The 20,757-nt window shown below is 39.1% G+C and overlaps 1 protein-coding gene across 1 annotated transcript in view; it reads right to left on the reverse strand.

Moving 5' to 3' along the window:
* The window catches only part of LOC126190967 (endoplasmic reticulum transmembrane helix translocase), a 176,233-nt gene that overhangs the window by 41,109 nt on the left and 114,367 nt on the right, over positions 1–20,757 (reverse strand). The window contains exons 17-20 of the mRNA XM_049931631.1: positions 16,637–16,760; positions 9,865–10,061; positions 4,773–4,915; positions 1,837–1,969 (exon numbers count right to left, since the gene is read on the reverse strand). Of these exons, the coding sequence (XP_049787588.1) occupies positions 1,837–1,969; positions 4,773–4,915; positions 9,865–10,061; positions 16,637–16,760 (597 nt within the window). The remainder of the gene's footprint in view (positions 1–1,836; positions 1,970–4,772; positions 4,916–9,864; positions 10,062–16,636; positions 16,761–20,757) is intronic.

A 20,757-nucleotide genomic window follows, 5' to 3' on the forward strand; every position in this document is an offset into this window, starting at 1 on the left:
AACAGAAAAGCCAAAATAGAGAGGAAAAGCAACCAACCAAAATAACAAGATGAAGCAAAGTCACAAGGATAGCTGGGCTGACATGAAGAAGAACACCGAGAGAGGGAAAGGAAGGGGCAAAGGGAAAGGAAGGCAGATAGGGATGGATAGGGATGGAGAAGGTACAGCAGCCTGGTAAAGAATAAAGGCTGCAATAGCTCGGGGACCCATTCACATCGCGTATGTAGCCACAAAAGACCTGTGGTCCCCCTGGGGTACAGCGCAGCTACTGACTCTGCACCTAGCGGCCCTATCCCCCCAACATCCATACTTGCTCCCACAGCTGCACATCATCTTCCACCACCCCTACCCTGCCACCCTCTCCCCACCTCATGCCTCCTTTTTATCTGCACCACTCACTCCAGATTGCTGCTCATGCTAGATGCTGGCAGATTCTGCAGTCAGGGTCCAAGCAGCCATAGGCAGTATCCATGTGTATGCAAGTCATTTTTGTCTTTGTTTTCTGCTTCTGGAGAAGGCTAAAAGTTTAGCAATCTTTTCACTGTGTGTCTGTGGCTCAATGCCTCCTGTATGTGGTGAGTAGCAATAATTGTTTTTGTATTACTGTTATACCATCCTGGACTTTCCACTGCCTGAAGGTTACATGGGTCAACTGAGTAACTAGTGAGCAGGTAATGAATCAAACTGGGGGAAAAAATTGTATCACAACTTGATTATAAGAAGGGATTGGTTGGTAGGACAAATCCTTAAGCATGACGTCTCATCATTTGGTAATGGAGGGGAGTGTGAGGGGAGGAAGACTTTCTCTTCGCAAAATGCTATTGAGAAAATTTAGAGGTGAGAGATTTGCAGCTGACTGCAGAATGGTTGTATTGCCTCCAATGTACATTTCGCATAAGGATCACAAAGAGGAGATACGACAAATTTGGGTTCATATGGAGGCATATAGACAGTAATTATTCCCTTTGTGGTGTATGGTACCTTCTGCCACATGCCATACAATGGCTTGTGGTACAAGCAGATACAGATGTAAAAACTCTGGAGGGAAACCAAGGGTCAAATACAGTAAGCAAGTTGAAATGGATGATGAGGCTTGCATAGGACAGAGTAGCGTGGAGAGTTGCATCACGCCAGTTGTCGGACTGAAGACCAGCAGAAAAACGACAACAACAACAACAACAACAACAACGACACATCCCACAATCTAAGATGAACGGTGGCGTGCTAGCAATGACTCTGCATTGTTTACTAAAATTCAGGTATGTAACCTAAAATACTGTAACTGAAATTACAGTTGTAGTAGCTAATAAAAGTAGTATAATACATATCTTTTTGTTTACAATGAATCTTTACTTCTGCACTTTCTTACAAAAACTTACAGCCTATAAAAAATTATAATAAAGTAAAACAAAGCATAATATACGTTATAGAGAATACAGGATTCAAGTAGCATAAAATACATTCTACTCTCGATATAAGACAAACAACAATTACAAAAAAGCAGAATTTTAAAGAAGAAGAAGAAGAAGAAGAAGAAGAAGAAGAAGAAAACAGAGAACTAATAATGCAACAACTGCAGGAAATTTGGAAATACCTAATGCTCAAAACTCAACACAAATTAATATTGTACAGCTACAGTGTAGAAAATTTTATTTATTTTATAAAGATTATACTAATAACTTTATACATGTCTGTGCCAATACAGCTGACAAACAGAAGACAATGCAGCCATAATATCAGATATGTAGTGAAGTAAACAGCTTCAGAAAATTGTTCCAAAAAATAGATGGAATGTGTCAAACAAGAACTCACTGTAATGTGGAAGTTACAACTTACCCTATAATTAATGGCAAATGTTGCAACTTGCAGTGCCATTGAAATTATGTACACTGTGCTATTAAGTAAGCTTGGTGCAAATTCTTCTTCTTCACTGTCAACATCACCAACACTTTCTGTGGGCTTTTCATCCCTGCAAAACAATAATAAAATCAGAAAAGACAAGGTTGAGAGAAATATATATGGAATAGCAACCCAAAAAATCTCAATTATAGGGAGGGGGGAGGAATGAGTTAATTGTTCTTTGAAAAGATTTTCTGGCACATAATCCATCTTGAATTTTTTTCTATTTTAATAATCAGTAGCTCTGCACTCAGGATGATTGGATCACAATGGTAAAAGTCAAAAATTAGGCAAGGAACAACTTTATTGCTAATATGACACATTTCGAAATTTATCTATCGTCAGATATCCGGAGCGACTGCTGCAAGTGAATGTTTGTTTCACATACAACTGGAAACTCTTCATCTAGATGCAGCAATCACTCCTGGATATCTGATGATGGACAAATTCTGAAATGCATCATATGAGCAATAAAGTCATTTCTTGACTGTTGTTTGACTTACCACTGACCCAGTCAGCCTGAATGCACTACTGCTGATTATTATAATAATTGTCACCTGCCTCCAGCATGACTTCATGTCACATTTATATTCTTCTATTTTATTGTATATTTTTACATTAATGGAAAAAATTGCAGCACCAAGGAGGAGTGACGCAAACAAATGTTGGCAGATGTGTTTCTACTTCTGAAAGGTGATACCTATTCAAATTTTGGACTTGTTGCACAAGAGTGAGGATGCAAATCAGGTTTGCTTTACACACACTCTGTAACGGTTGGGTGAGTTTGGATGTGGTGAGCTGATGTCAGTCCAGAATGCCTTTAAAGTGACAAGACACCATTACCAACACTCGACTGTGGCATGTGAGACTGCCGAGAGAGAAGACCACGCGTTGCCATTTATGAACAGCATTCCAGGGGATGTTTTTCAACAGAATAATGCTCGTCCACATACCACTGTTGCAACCCATGGTGCTTTACAGAGTGTTGATATGTTCCTTTAGTCTGCTCTATCACCACATCTGTCTCTAATCGAGCACATATGGGACACCATCTGATGACAACTCCAGGGTCATCCAAAACCAGCATTAACCGTCCAATGTCGATCGACCAACAGCAATACCCATGAACACTGCTTGCTGTTTGATTCACCCTTTAGAAATTTCAATCTCCCAGACTTTTTGTTGCAAGCTCTACATTTTGAAAGTAGCAACTTAATAAAGGCAACTGCTTGAAGAATTAAGGTGTAGTAATGACAGCCTCACAATATATTTACTCTCTAATGAAGTCTGTAATGAAGAATCAGGAAATATTTGAAATAATTGTAGCATTCACAGATATAACACTAGGAACAAAAAATCACTTCTTAATATTACTCCTGCAGAGGAAGAAGTATGCTGCCATAAAAATATTTGACCATCACCCTTGTGAATTAAAGGTTCTGGCAGATAATGGAAGTTAAACACATTACTATCATTTCTACGTGAGAATTCCTTCTACTCCATAGATGTATTTCTGATTAGGTAGTATACTTGAGGTGCGTCCATAAAATATGTTTTCCCACATGCTCCACAGCTAGCAATCCATATGACATGAAATGGTGTGTGTGCTAACATAACTTCCTGGGACCTCACGTTAACTTTGCAGCAGCAGCAGCAGCTGAAAATGGAGGTTTGTATTCCAGCCCCCACCATGCGTGATGTGAGACAGGTGATAAAGTTTTTTGAATGCACAAAACACAGTACCGACTGAAATTCATCATCAACTGTGCCAAGCCCACAGGCCTAACGTAATGAGCAAGCAGATGATGCATCACTGATGCAGAGACTTTACAGGATGCACCAAAATGTTCATGATGATGAGCGCAACACAGGAGGCCATCCATTATTACAGTTACCTATGTATGGAGAATCATCACTTCACAATCAAGGAACTCGGCAGTCAGTTTCCACAGATGTCTGCTCTTTGTTGCACGAAATTGTCAAGAACACCTGTTCCATAAATTGGATTCTGAAACAACTAACACCTGAACACAAAGCTAAGTGCATGGGGCCAGCTTTGACTTTTCTGCAGTGAGAGCATGACGAGTTTTTAGACTGGATCATCACAGATGATGGGATTTGGGTTGCACACAATAAGCCAACCAGCGGTCAAGGGACTGGTGTTACAGATTATAGTCTCATATTAACTCTGATGTTACTTTTTTTTTTTTTTTTTAGTGGGAATCGGCACTGCCCCAATATATTTCAAATCATGTGTTTTCATATTTTATTTCTTATTGGTGAGGATATCACCACAGCCTTTAAATAAGACAGTGCTCATTAATACATGGCATGTGCTACATTACACACTGGTACTAGTAGTCTGTGACTTGTTCTTAAGAGGATGTGTGAGGAAGATAACTACGAGACATTTACCACAGAGTTACTGTTGACTAATACTTTCAGTACTTGCAAGCCTGATCTTTTTGTCTTTAACACCAAGGCTAACAAATGTTAAGTTCACACTGAGCTCATCCACCTTGAAATTAAATTAACTTTGTCTCAGAATGGGATGGACAGGATTCTGAGAGACAGTGGAATTCCAATGGGATAGAAGGATGTAAGCAGCTTAGAGGGCTTCCTCAGATGGTGTTGAGAATGACGTTCTACATATAAACTATTTCAAATGTATGTTATACCTTGTTTAAGAAATGGCTGCACAAGCTAAGGCTGACTCAGTTATGTTCTACATATTATGTCTGCTGTAATACGTTTGACATACCACTACAAACAACAAGAAGCAAATGTGGTACCCTATTTTTTAATAAATACATAAATAAATAAATAAATCTTACAAAAGCAATTTGGTAGTTTTGTTAACAATTTTCACTTACTTTGGTGGTGATCTCAGTGACGCTTGTTGCACTAGGTATATTAGGCACACAAAATGTACCGTAAATTGAAGCAAGACTGTTAGAATAGTGTAAAGGTTGAAGATGTTTGGAAGAGGTCTTTGCTTTGATAATGTCTTCAATGGCTTGAAATGAGAGAAAAACATAATCATCATTTGATACGAACAAGTCAATCACTGGAGTACAATTATTTGTATGAAATATGATTTTTTTAATTACTAACTAATCACTTTGGATTAACAGTAAGACCCACATTATTATTATTATTATTATTATTATTATTATCATCATAATCATCATCATCATCATCATTATCATTATACATATCAATAAAACACACACACACACACACACACACAACACACAACACACACACACACACACACACACACACACAAATAAAAATTAATGTTTCTTACATGTAGATGATTTAATAATTATAAACCATATGTAAAACTGGATTGGTCTAAATTTAAAAGCTAGATTTATAAGGATGATTACATGACTACTACATTTAACTTCTTGAGTTTACTTTAACATTTGTCCCACGTACCCCATTAATGAATCAAAGCTACTTTTCTATATACAATTTTGAATTTAAGTTTCTATATTTTGATTTAAGAAAGAATAATTTTAATTTTGTGTAGCCCGTATCTGCATTTTATTAGTATCTAGTGTTTCTTTCTTCAACTATAGTGCTGTCATCATGCTTATTTCTCAGCTTATCTCTGCCCCCCCCCTCCCCCCTCTTTTTCTGCAGTCAAGTGTGACCGTTATTTAAGATGTTTCTTCTTCCATAAATAAACCTGTGTTACGTGATGATCAGATAACAGCAATTTATACCTTTAATAAGGAAAGTTCTGGCAATGTGTATATGATAAGGAGTAAAGGAGACCAGTCATTCAACTACAGAGGCTTTAAGCGGACCACACCGTCGTTCAGGCAGAAAAAAAATCAATTTTCGGTTTTCATCATATTTCGATAGATTAACGTTTTATTTACGTACTCTGAAAAGGATTTTGCTGAAAAAAAAATTTTTCCGAGCATTTAAAGAGCATTTTCCTACCACGTGTGTTTAAGTGCCATGCCCACTTTTTTGCATATATTTTAGATCTTTATATCCCCTGCAATGCACGTTAGAGATTTTTTAAATTTTTTATTACCAAGTGTGTTGGTTATCCTTGGAATGCTATGGTCGGTATTCTTTTGTTTCTGCTGTTTGTAAACAACACACTTTCAAATACGCGGTTAGTTTTGTTCAAGTGTGATTGCGAGTAGTTGTTATACTTACGTTTGCAGTGCTTGTTTGTGTGTGTTTTGTTGTGTTTATTGAAGATGACGAAACATAAAGCCATTTTCAAGAAACGACAATTTAGAGGAAACAAGTTTAGAAAGCTTTCTGTACAAGAGGTTATGTCGCCTGGTAACAATGTTTCTAATTGCAATTCTTCAAACAAGTGCATCATCAAAGAAGCTCTCACCATTTCAAGAGAGTTACAACAAATTTACTGTAAGTGACAAGGGGTGCAGTAACATTATTATAAATTTGAGAATATTATCAGATGTAATTTCTAAATTTGTACAATGTAGACAGTGTGGTCAGTCACAGAGTGTGAAAATTTAAGAGTGTGCCAGTGGGAGAAAAGGCCTAGCAATTGCTTCGGATTTAATTTGCACTAAATGCTCAGCTGTGATTTCATTTATGAGTTCTTCAAAACCAGAAGCAAGTGGCCCTTGGGAAACCAATACTAGATTAGTTTATGCCTTATGATCCACAGGCAAGGGCATGGCTGCAGGGAGAACATTTTGTTTAGTGATGAACTTACATCAACCACCAAATAAATTTGAAAAACTGACTGCATATTAGAGAAAGCTGTAGGTGAGGTCAGTGAGGAAAGCATGAAACTGGCTGCTAGGGAAGCAGTGGAAGAAAATGATGGATGTTCGGATATTGCAGTTGCACTTGATGGAAGTTGGCAGAAAAGAGGACATACTTCCCTGAATGGAGTAGTGACTGCCACGAGTGTAAACACCAGTGAAGTGTTACATCTGGAGATAATGTCTAAATATTGCAAATGTTGCAAAGTCAATGAACATAAAAAACACGACTGTGTGGCTAATTTTAGAGGAACAAGTGGTGGTACGGAAGTTCATGGAGTACATCAAATATTTCATTGCTCTGTAGAAACAAGAGGCGTACGGTACACCAAATATTTGGGTGATGGTGACAGTAAGGCATACAACACTGTGGTGTGCTCTAAGCCATATGGAGATGCCATTATTAGCAAAATAGAATGTGTAGGCCATGTTCAAAAATGTTTGGGAACAAGGCTGAGAAAACTAACTGTTGTAATTCTGTATGCATTTGCAATATTCTTTACCGTTCTCACCTTTATGAGGCCACTGGCGCATTTTTAAAGTGCATATAACTGCATATTTTGGGGAAAATTGATTTTGCACACACATTATTAAAACTTATGAATAATGGCATATTTTGGAGATGCGGAGTGACAGACAGGCACAACAAAAAGACTCATAATTATAGCTTTCAGCCATTAAGGCCTTTGTCGACAATAGACACACATAAGCACTAGCGTCCACACACACACACACACACACACACACACACACACACACACACACACAACTGCAGTCTCAGGCAGCTGAAACCACACTGCCTGAGACTGCAGTTGTGTGTGTGAGTTGCATTTGCATGAGTGTGTATGTGTGTGCAAATGCATATCTACTGTTGACGAAGGCCTTCATGGCCAAAAGCTATAATTGTGAGTCATTTTGTTGTGCCTATCTGCGGCTCAGCATCTCCACTATATGGTGAGTAGCAACTTTCCTTCTTATAATACTGTAACATTCCATCCTGGATTTTCCATTGTTTGAATAATGGCATATTTTCCTTTTTCTAGCCAAAATAAAAATTCCAATTCATAATCAAATATTATTTTATCTCGAAATTATAAAGTACATTATATAAAATTCTAATTGGTTGACACATGCAATAGTTTTATTTATTTTCCTTTGAGCTAATTGTTTAGCCATGCTGCAACAGATTCTGGGGTTCCTCTACCTTGTAGAGTGGGAGGTGGCTGCAAGTACCATTAAAGTTTTTTATAATGGATATTTTTGTTGAATCATGTGACGTATGACACTAAGTTCACATCTACTGGACTTATTACATGCATTTACGTGCAGCTGCAATCAAAGTTCAAAAGCAAGAATATGGAGTGACTTAATACATTGTTTTGTTTTGCCACCAATTGAATACTGTGAAGGACAAACAATTTAGTAGCAGAAAAGATGAGATCACAATATCCAAAAGTTGACTGTTTTGTTTCCAATGTCAAGAAAATTTTCATTAAGGCACCCACTAATTAAGGCACCCGATAGAGTTTCAATTTTTGGAGAATTGGCTCCGAAGTTAGCAATACCTCATTATCCTATTTTAACATGGCATGGTTTGTGGTTGGAGGCCCTATGTTACTATGCTAAACACTGCAGTGATGTGAATAAAATAGTAGACAGTTTAGATCCAGAAGAAGCAGGTTCTATGCAGATAGCTCTAGAGTGTTTCACCGCAAGTGGTATATAAAATTGCATTACGTATGTAGTCATTTTCAGTGCTATCAGGAATTGTACAGAAGTTGCAGGCTAGGAACAATTCATTCCAACCATCACTGTCCCAAGGGAATCAGGTATTGTAGGCACTGTTCTTTGAAACATGTGGAGTTGAAAAATTTCTTTTGGTACGTTGAAAACAGCTCTTGGTAAAATACGCACCCGGATGGGGAAACATGTAAAGTGCAAGATGAATTCACTGAAGAAGAGCTTTGGAGTTACTATCGTGTACTGGTGACTTCTTATGATGGAGAGAGGTCAATTTCACTCTACAAAAAAACCTACTTTAGTGACAAACGAAGAAGTTTCACTGCAGAAAATGTAACGATGACATTTTTATATCTGTTGCAACAGTGGCAATGGACAATGTGGTGATTTTCTACTCTAAACTGTTCTTTACATTTTCCTTAAAGATTCAGATTAAAGCTCTGGAATACTTTTCTACAGAAATTGAGTACAAGTAATTACATTGTGATAAACTGCTGAGAATATTTCAAACAATGTAAAATCCAGGACAGAATGTAACAATATTATGAAAAGGAAACTTGCTACTCACCATATAGCAGAAATGCTAAGTTGCAGATAGGCATATCAAAAAGACTGTGTCAAATAAAGCTTTCGGCCTCAAAGGCCTTCTTCAAAAATAGATCTCTCACACACACACACACACACACACACACACACACACACACGACTGCTGTTGAGTGTGTGTGTGTGTGTGTGTGTGTGTGTGTGTGTGTGTGTGTGTGTGTGTGAGAGAGAGAGAGAGAGAGAGAGAGAGAGATCTATTTCACTGCAGAAAACGTAAGGATGACATTTTTATATCTGTTGCAACAGTGGCAATGGACAATGTGGTGATTTTCTACTCTAAACTGTTCTTTACATTTTCCTTAAAGATTCAGATTAAAGCTCTGGAATACTCTCTCTCTCTCTCTCTCTCACACACACACACACACACACGACTGCTGTTGAGTGTGTGTGTGTGTGTGTGTGTGTGTGTGTGTGTGTGTGAGAGAGAGAGAGAGAGAGAGAGAGAGAGAGAGAGAGAGAGAGAGCTCTCTGCTCTATGGTAAGTAGCAACTATCCTTTTCATAATACTGATAAAAATATTTATTATTTGTACCATTTTTATTTTGCATTTGTTTATGGACATTTCATGAATTTTTAGTGGGTATGTTAGCAATTTGTTTTTGGATATAAATCCGGGCTTCAGTTATCACTCTAGTTCTCACTACAATGTCATTTTTATAATTTCCTCATTACACTGATCTTTCCCCTGGATCAAACACAATTGCCATTATTTCAATCCATCAATGCCTTCCATGGATATATGAAAAAAATTATGTTGCTCAAATCTCTTGAAAAAATATCTCTATTACCTTCTTTCATTGCAACCAAAGGAAGAAAGTAATAAAGTATGGATACTAAAAATAATTTAACTTACTTTTGATCTAGATATGAAGAGGAAGCAAGCAGCTAACAAAAGACCCTGAAGAGTTGCTTGTGTATCACTAAATTTAATACCATCTAAGTACAGAACTGATTGACTGTAAGCCAAGATAAGGGCATTCAGTGCAAGTATCTTGAACATCTGTAATGTTGTAACCAGGGTGCATCTGCCTTGCTTCACAACATGACAAACTGAAAATTAAAAACAATATCTATTAGCTATTAGGTCGTATTACTTATTACACAATAATATACAAAAGTTACAACACTATCTGTATCAAAACTAGTGAAAAGTAGTTTCAGTTGTCTTGAACTTGACAGTTAAAAAAAGGTTTTCTTGACAACTGTGTGTTATACATTGAAGAGCCAAGGAAACTGGTACACATGCCTAATACAGTGTAGGGCTCCTGCGAGCACACAGAAGTGCCACAAGACAATGTAGCGTGGACTCAACTAAAGTCTTAAGAAGTGCTGGAGGGAACTGACACCATGTATCCTAAAGGGCTTTCCATAAATCCATAAGAGTAAGAGGGGGTGGAGATCTCTTCTGAACAGGATGTTGCAAGGCATCCCAGGTATGCTCAATAATGTTCACCTCTGGGGAGCTTGGTGGTCAGTGGAAGTGTTTAAACTCAGAAACATGTTCCTGGAGTCACTCTGTAGAAGTTCTGGACATGTGGGGTGTCGCATTGTCCTGCTGGAATTGCCCAAGTCTGTCAGAATTCAAAAATGGACATGAATGGATGCAGGTGATCAGACAGGTACAAGTCACCTGTCTTATCTACCAGTCGTATCTACGTGTATCAGCGGTCCCACACCACTACAGAGCCTCCACCAGCTTGAAGTCCCCTGCTAACATGCAGGATCCATTGATTCATGAAATTGCCTCCATATCTGTACATGTCCACCCGCTCGATACAATCTGAAGCAAAACTTGTCTGACCAGACAACTTATTTGCAGTCACCACCAGTCCAGTGTCGATGGGCCCAGGGGAGGTGTAAACCATTGTTTCGTGCAGTCATCAAGGGAGCTCCAAAGGCCAATATCTATGATGTTTCATTGAATGGTTTGCACTCTAACACTTAATGACGGCCCAGCAATGAAATCTGCAACAATTTGTGGAAGGGTTACACTTCTGTCATGCTAAACGATTCTTTTCAAGTCTTCGTTGGTCCCGTTCTTCCGGGATCTTTTTCTGGCCGTAGTGATGCCAGAGATATGGTGTTTTACCGGATTCCTGACATACATGGTACACTTGTGAAACGGTCATATGGGAAAAATCCCCACTTCATCACTACCTCAGAGATAGTGTGTCCCATCATGTGTGCACTGACTGTAACACCACATTCAAGCTCACTTAAATCTTGATAACCTTCCAACAGCTGCACAAGACACTTGTTGTCTTATATAGGCTTTGCTGACTGCAGCACCATATTCTGCCTGTTTACATACATCTGTATTTGAATATGCATGCCTATACCAGTTTCTTTCGCACTTCAGTGTGTATTTCAAGCATGGTGTGTGTGTGTGTGTGTGTGTGTGTGTGTGTTAGGTTTTCTATTAAAAATATATAAACACAACAACAAGAAATTCATATAAATAATGGAAACAGTCCACAAATAAAAAAATGAACTGATTTTTTATACTTCCTTCACCTTAAAGACAATATCAGCACTTTTATTACCATCGTTTGTTCTGTCGACTATTGGATTAGGGAAATTACCCATGTGATTCTGATATTTCTTGAAGATTTTTGCATCAAAAACAAAAACATTAATTTGAATATGTTTCAACATATGGTATTGGAATTAAATCAACAATGGGTGAAGACTGTGGAGGGAAAGAAGGAAGAAAGATTAGAACTTAAGGTTATTAGACTTGGACTACAAGGTTGGTTAGAACAGGGATGGGGGAAAAACACTGTATCCTTTTCAAAGGAATTGGCCATGCATTTGCCTTATGCATTTATGGGAAACCAAAGACAATCTAAATCTGAATGGGTAGAAGAGGACTGATACCTTGCTGTTTCTGGAAGAGGGGAAGGGAGTGGGTGGGTGGGTGGATGGGTGAATGGTTGGGGGAGAGTGGGAGAGAGGGGGGGGGGGGGGGGAAGAGGGATGGGCATCAGGTTGCCAAATCTGGTATGGGTCGCTGTTTACCTTGCAACATATGATGCAGCACTTTTCAAAGCTTGTGCAGTAGCTACAGTTAATATATTATTTTTTTTAAATGCTTAGACACATAAAATTAAGTAAATCTGAGTTCTTCCTGTCACTAGTAGTGTACGGTTCATCTTGCAGTCTGCAACCGCTGCAGTTACTACTACTGTTTTATTAATCTTTCTGAGTAAATAAACAAAATTGAAATTTTACAACAGAACTTTTTTTACACACATTTCGACTGCTCAAAAGAAAAACTGTAAATTTTGGCAGTATATTTTTAAGGTTACACTTCTTACTTGCATCAATAGTACTGTAGTTAAATAAAATCTGTTCACTGTTCACTGACAAATGTGAACAAACTGTTTCTCAGAAATTTTGAAACTAGCAGTGTAAGTGATAAGAAACAAAACTGAGGTTTTGCGTAAGAGAACATTCAAAATTTCACGTGTGACAATGGCCTGATGTTGGACTGCATGGGATTGAGGGGGCAGGTGTATTCACTGCCAATGTTTCTGTCAAACATGTCTGACCATCACAAGATGTTCGAACACATCAGTGTCATCTATCTCAGAACAAGTAATCGATACTCTGCAACATTCTGTGTCATCCCACATCACTGGTCGAAGACTATCAACAGCTGGACTAGGGAACTAATGTCCAATGCATAGGCTGCCATTAACACGTGACTGCATAAGGAATGGTGCCCTAAGCACCGACTGCTGATAAATGGTATTCAGATAGGAACTGCAGTTCTAAGCTACCCTTTATGATTATTGTCAGGGAATATAGCAATGACTTGAGGACAGCACCCACTCTTCCAATATTTTGAAGAGGCACAGCAGTGTTACTCCTAACATCATGGTGCTGAGAGCCACCTGGTATGACTTCACGTCACAGCTGGTGGTGATTGAGTGAACTCTGACAACACGATGGTACATCACTGACATCCTACATCCTCATGTATTACCTCTCATGTGATGGTACTATTCTGCCATTTTTCTAAAGGACAATGCTCATCCACAAGTTGCATGTGTCTCTATGAACTGTGTGCATGATGTTCAGGTACTCCTGTGGCAAGCAAGATCGCTAGATTTGTCCGATGCTCTTCCCAACTGAATCAGTTCAAGTATTCAGGTCTTAGGGGTTGCAAAGTCATACGGCAAACAGGCTTATACTCTTGAGTTATTTTGAAATTTGATTTTATTTTGTAATCACTGCAATAACATCACATAAACACTCGATTTAAAAACTCAAGGCACTAGAAATCAATTACCATGATATCATATGTGCCCAGAAAACAATGTAGTATTACTGTGTAAAAAGAAGCCAACAAAGACTCACATCTACAGGGGATCTTCTGAGAGCAAGTTTTGTCATTTTTTTCACACAGAAACTTAACTGCCAAAAATAAACACTTCAGGCCCTCAAAAACCATACACATTGCACTAGTTTTCAACACAGTCACCACTGGCACTGAGACATTTGCCGTAGCATGCAATGAGTTTGAAGAAACCACTCTGGTAAAACTCTGTGCGATGTGACACAAGGAACTGTCACACAGCCCGCTAGGCCTCAGCATTGATTTAGAAGTGACATCCCAAGAATGTGGCTTTAAATGCAGGGAAAAACCGGAGGTTCGACAGGGCAAGATCGGGGCTGTAGACCAGGTGATCCAATGTCTCCCATTTGAAGTGATGAATCTGATCCTGTGTGAGCACTGTTGTGTGTGATTTTGCATTGTCACCCAAGAGCACAACATCTTCACTTAAGAGCCCTAGTCTTTTTCATTGAATGGTGGTCCTCAGTTTGGTGAGGCTCTCAAAGTAACATGGTACACTGATGGTTCGTTGCTGGAGTAAATCAATCCATCCTTCATGACCCAGAACACAATGGCCATAACCTTCCCTGTGGATGGTACCACACTCAGCTTTTTTCCTCATTGGTGAACTGACATGTTTACATGTCACTGAGGTGATCTTGGATTCTGGGTTAAGTGGTGAAACCATGTCTCATTGCCTGTGGTTATTCTGACAGGTACTCCTGTTCTCCTCATGCATAATGCATCAAGTGAATGAGGATGATTCCCATTCTTGCACCCTTGTACCCTGGGGTCAGGCTTCTTGGCACCCACCCTGCAGACACTTTCCGGTGATCCAACCCATCATGGAGCACATGATGGGCCTGAGTACAGCCAACACCCAGTGTGGACGCCACATCCGACACTGTTATGTGTCTGCTCAATTGACACCATGTCCTGTACTCTAGCAACATCATTTTCATTCATGGGCGTGGAGGGATGCCCACTTCAACCTTCATACTCCACACACTGCCTCTCTCTGAACACGCAACACCAATGATAACCATCTGATGAGACGTGACCTCTTAGCCATACATGGTCTACAGGCATTCATGGATAACTGACACACTAGTCCCAAGTGCCCATTCATACCAGATAACAGGGTACACTTTCCCTGTCGACCATGTTGTCAGTACATGTCCATCTGACATTGTTATGTGTACTCTAATAACCTCGAGCATGCCACCTGCTATTATTCTCTCTTCTTTGGCGGTCTGTACATGCATCATTCCTCCATCACAGACAGCCCTTCTGTCATTGAACCAGCCACAGGTGTTGACGCATATGGCATTCGTTTGTGTCATCTAGTTTACAACCATCTCTTTCAAAAACAATGCTCAGAATTACTTCCGGAAGGCTATTGTACATTCTTATTTATCACAAATGTGAATTTTTGGTGGCTCTAGCTATAGGAAACATGTCTACATCATTTCTTTGGTGTATTGGAAAGTTACCGAGAAAGATTATCAGTTCAACTAATGTGTTTAGTTACAACACTATTCAGTTGTAATTTTGATGTATTAAATGAACTCACGATAACTTACTAAATACATATGTAAATTCTGTTTGTTAATATTTGATATCATCTTCAACTTTATGGGAGTGAAAATGTTATTCAGTCAGGTTACAGAAACCTTGAATACTGAGTCTGAGTCCCCAGTAATCAGTCAAATGAACACTGATGTATGAATATGTTTATGAACTGCATGGCTCCTTATGTGCAATGATTTACAAAGATGCTCCTTGACAGGAGTACAATTTCTATGTAGAACACCATTCAACTTCTATAATACAGACTAAAATTGCTCTGGGCAAGATATTAATATTAAACAATGTGAATTCTCTGTAGACTCATTCAATATTCAACAACAAATTTTAAAATTCAGATTAACAATCAGTGAATATTTAAGGCAAGTCAGTCAATATAGTACTGGTATATTCTTTGTACCAGGCCACATATCAGGGAACCTTATGCAGACATATCTTACAAGGGGATAGAAACCACTCTCAGGGAGAAAAATGAAAGCCTTGTGGAATGAAATACCTAAGGGAAGACATACAGCAAAGTAAAAGTTATAGTTAAGAAAAGGTACTCCTTAAGGTTGCACCATATTGTCATATGAGAGGTTCAACACCTTTCAAAATATAGGAATACGAAATGCGCAGGTAGCTGTAGGTAGCTTATTTATCTGCTGTCGTCAAATTTCCAGACACTTTATCACAACAAATCATACCAAAGATGTGTTCTGGAGAGGTCTTTAAGGCTGCATATGTTAGCTTCACTGTGTGCTTAATGTTTTTATGTTTTCAATTCTAAACTTGAGATGTTTAATGTTTTGTGTGTGTTCAGTCCAAGGCAAAATGGTGATGTTTCTGTAATTTTATGCCTCTTTTGCTATATTTGTGGTAAACTTCCATGTATATGTGTCTTATTTTATGTGAGTCCGTGAAGGCATAATTGCCAGTATGTCATTAACTGATTTTTAATTATAACTTTCATATTAAGAACAATGTGCTTGATAAATCTACAGTGCACCATTGCCTTGATACAGCATACTTTCATAACACCTAAGTTAAAACACAAAAACAATGAAATACGAAAATTCTTAACTACCAATATGATGTGTACCATCATTTCTTACAGCAAATCATACCAATAATGATGCATTTTTGAGAAATTTTCTATGTGCTGGTGCTTTGAAACAGCAATTTTCAAAGGATGTAAGTTATAAAAATAAATCCATGAAATATGGGCTTCAACTGATAAGGATGAAATCCAATATGGTGTCTCCAAAGTTCTGCTTGTGACACAGATTTGAAATAGGATGGCTAGAATGAAGGGACTGAGCCTTCAGAAGGCTACAAGAACTGTACACTGTAGATGTCACTCCCTCAAACCTCTGCTACATATAGCTAAGTGAAATTTCAAAGTACAGTCTTAAGACTAGACCTGTTTGAAAAACATCATCAGCTGACATCAGCAGTTCCAAAAATGTTGACCGTCATTATGTAAATTCACTTGGGAAGTAATCAAAAGTGTCCTAATAATTTAAATTCTGTAATCCAGTATTGAGAAATGTATTTTAATAAATATTTTGGCACAATTCCACTTCAAAGCCCTTAACTGTGAGTCATACTGGGGTATGATGATATTAACATAATTTAAACAACTGTCTACATAAAGATAATAGTACCACACATTACAATTTCTAACTCCAACTGTGGTGACATTTCAATAATAACTTACTACACATGATGGAAGATAGTTTTGATGTGAAGGGGGCAGCAATACTGGCATCTCCAAGTTTAACTATCTGAGCTTGATCTTGCTCTTCCATTTCTTTCAATAATTTCTGAATCTGAGCAACACTCTGAAAATAGAACAAAATTTCCATTTTAATGTTCTAATAACTACTGATAGCCAAAACCACTGCAAAAAGGTTAATAGGGAGTTTTAAAATTGTAATTACATGAAAAAAATTCCAAAATGATTTAAGAGTTAAATTTAATAAAATGAGATTTAAAAAAAAAATTCAGTGTTTACAATATAGTAAATGGTACACACAAGAGCTTATAAAATGGAACAGCGGCACAAGGTATTCCTAAAAAAATATGGCTCTTCAGATATAGTATGGTACTAGGTTAGCTGTGGTTCTCACATACTGCTATCACAAAGTGTTCCTAAATGAAACATCCAATTTGAAACAATTATATGTATTACTGCACATATAATATAACATTAAATATCCAGTAAGTCTCTGTGTTTCATCAATCATACTAGAATTGTTGCACATATCACTCTTACATTGTAACATAAATATTAAGACAACACTAAATTCATCCTGAAGATGTTTCAGAGCATATTCCTGCCCCAAATTAATGGCAGCTCTTATGTTTCTTTTTCTTTCTTCTTTAGCTGAAACAAGTCAATTCAAAAATGGTAGAAAAAAATGTTTTATATATCTCCACAACAATAAGTAACATTACGGGATCTGGTCGAAGTCAACCTACAAATGGTGAAAGAAACGATTACGTTACAGATGTCAACAATAATAAATAATATTAGGGTATTTGGGTAGCCAAGAGTCTGGTCCCAAAATTCTGTAATTTAGTTGAAAAGCTTAAGCACTGGTGTTTTCACCACACTTGACAGAAGCACAAAAGGCCACTGTGTACAGTAACTTCCTTCTGTATAAGATTGGCACAAAATATGTTAATAGCAGACAATTCTCCATCATTCTCCTCATGCTTCCATGCTAAAATTCAAATTGAGGAAGTGGATTTTGTCTTCCAATTCCTTTAAAACATTGTCAATTAACTATATTTTCTTCTACCAGTCATCTGCAAGCAAAATATGCACTAATTGAAGTCACTCTGGTGTCATTACAATTCGCTATATGAAGCTTTGTAAACACTCGGGCAACACAATGAATGGATAAGAATGTGACTTCACGAAAAAGCTTCTTTAATTGTTTTCAGATTTTCATCATAATTACAATACATGTATTTTTTGCAGTTCTGATTTTTTTCTTTTACATAATAGGTTGTCTGTTCTGACTACTGATAGTTCCAAAAACACTGACTATCATTATGTAAATTTATGTGGAGTATATTCAAAATGTGTCCTAAAAATTTAAATTCTGTAACCCATTTTCAAGAAATTGATTTTAATATATATATTTAGGGTCCAATTGATGTCAATTATGAATGCTTCTTTGCTACTAGTTTACCAAAACAAAAACATTTTTGAAACCAGCAATGTATCATAATTGTAAATGTGGTCTGGAAATTCTGTAGATCACATGCCCGCTGTAGCTGTGAAAATTGCCTAATGCGCTGAACTTTTTTTTTACAAAATATTATATCTTGTCCACTTGTGGGTGCACGACAGCAAGGGCTTCAGCGCCCATTCAATATCATAGTGAGACGGGTGTCAAGAAAAAAGCTCAGAACATTTACATAAAACGGAACATAAAACACGGGGAACAATCATTGAAAAATATGTGCTCACCCACACCGAAGCGTGGGATGAAGCAGGGCGTCAGCAGTAAAACATGGACAACACAGGAAGAAAAAGGTAGAGGGAGCTAAAACAATGTATCGGATGGAAGTGGCTGGCTGACCGCAAGGAAAAAAGGGAGGAGTCAGCCACTCTGCAATACACTAAAACCTCCAGCCTAAAAGCTTAGGCCAGAGTCCAGACACATCACAAAACTTAAAAACCCTAGACACACACGTCTCATCATTAGCTAAAACACAAGGCAGATCCCCATCAACTTGTGCTTCTGCCCTTGCATCACGGTATAAAATGCAGTCTGTTAAAATGTGCCGGACAGAGATGTGAACACCACAAGCATCACAAAACGGAGGATCCTCCCGCCGTAATAAATAGCTATGCATAAGAGGACAGTGCCTGATCCGAAGACATGTGAGGGCCACCTCTTCCCGCCTGAGCAGCCGGCAGGAGGAACGCCACGGCCGAGTGGTTGACTTTACCGACCGCAGTTTATTGGCCGTCACCGCCAGCCATTCGTCCTCCCACAACTCCATGCACTTCCTGTGGAGTGCAACGATGACTGAGACTGCAAGGGGATAGGACACTGGACCACATCCTGCTCGCTGCAGGCCTCCTTGGCAGCCCGATCAGCCTGTTCATTGCCCCATATGCCGACATGACCAGGCACCCAGCAGAAGGATACCTCTTTACCCCGCCGTTGGAGCAAGTACAGTTGGTCATGTATCAGCTGGACCATCTCCTCAGTCGGGTATAGGTTCTGCAGTGATTGTAAGGCACTAAGAGAATCGGAGCAGGAAAGAAATCAATCATCCCGAACATGATGCATCTGCTCCAGTGCCTTCAGGATTGCGTGGAGCTCCGCTGCGAAAACGGTATATTCAGCAGGGAGGCGAATCCGGGTAACATGATCAGGGAACACCACAGAACAGCCAAGGAAAGTCTCCTGTTTGGAGCCATCAGTGTAAACGACAGTGAAACCGTGATGCACAACTAAAATGTTAAAAAACAGAGATTGGAACGTAAAATCTGGTGTGCCATCTTTCTTAAAATTAGTCAAATTTAAAATAAGTTTGGGTCTCCGGAGGAGCCAAGGTGGAGATCTGCTCCAACCGCGACGTAAAACATGAAGACCAGCCATAGACATCGCACCGAGGCAATCCTGTGCGCGAATCCCATAGGGCTACATTGCACGTTGCCGGTTATGAAACAATCGTGCCAGAGGAGGCTGTGCAACGGTATGGTATGCAGGGGTGTATGGCGTGGACAAAGTTTTATACGCCTGGCGCACTGTAAGTAGCCGTCGCCGCATATGAAGTGGCGGTTCACCAGCCTCTGCACAGAGGCTTGGTATGGGGCTAGTTCAGAATGCCCTTAATGGTGCACAACGTCCAACAACTTTAAGTAAGAAGGCCGCGCAGACCCATACACCGTGCACCCATAATCGAGCCGAGATCGCACAAACGCCCTGTAAAACTGGAGCAGACAAGTCCTGTCAGCTCCCCATGTACTGTGGCTAAGACATTTTAAAATACTTAAAGCCTTAAGTGACCACTGTTTCAGGTCTTTAAGATGAGGTAACCACGTGAGCTTCGAGTCAAAAATGAGCCCCAGAAATCTCACCGTGTCTTTAAAAGTAAGAATAGTCTCCCTCATCCTCAACTCAGGAAAGGTTAAAATCGAACGAGAACGGTTAAAAAGAACACATACAGACTTCTCGGTGGAAAACTTAAAACCACTCTTCTGCGCCCAGTCATCCAAACACCTAATCGTAAGTTGCAACTGACGAGTTGTCGTTGCAAGGCTTGAAGAAGAGCAAAACAAAGAGAAATCATCCACAAACAAAGAACACTGGACAGGACTTTTCACTATGGACGTAATGCTATTAATATATTAATAGCGATGGCAAAGAGAGTCACACTTAAAACGCTACCCTGAGGGACACCGTTCTTCTGCGCAAAGCGATCAGACAGGACATCACCAATTCAGTATCTAAAATATCGTGGCGAGAGGAAAGACTGAATAAAAAGAGGAAGACAACCACGAAAACCCCATTCATGAAGCTGCTCCAGGATGAGACGCCTCCAAGTGGTATCGTAGGCCTTCTCGATGTCGAAAAATACACCTAGAAGGTGATGATGGCGTAGGAAAGCTTGTTGTATTGCCGCCTCCAGGAGGGCAAGGTTATCAAAGGTGGAACGAAACCTCCTGAACCCACACTGAAAGTGACTAAGGAGTTGCCGGGATTCTAACATCCAGACAAGGCGGCGGTTGACCATCCGCTCCAAGGTCTTCCCTATGCAACTAGTGAGGGCAACACTACGGTAGCTACTTGGGCTCGTGCGGTCTTTCCC

The sequence above is a fragment of the Schistocerca cancellata genome, chromosome 6, assembly GCF_023864275.1.
Source record: "Schistocerca cancellata isolate TAMUIC-IGC-003103 chromosome 6, iqSchCanc2.1, whole genome shotgun sequence".
Lineage (NCBI taxonomy): Eukaryota > Metazoa > Arthropoda > Insecta > Orthoptera > Acrididae > Schistocerca > Schistocerca cancellata.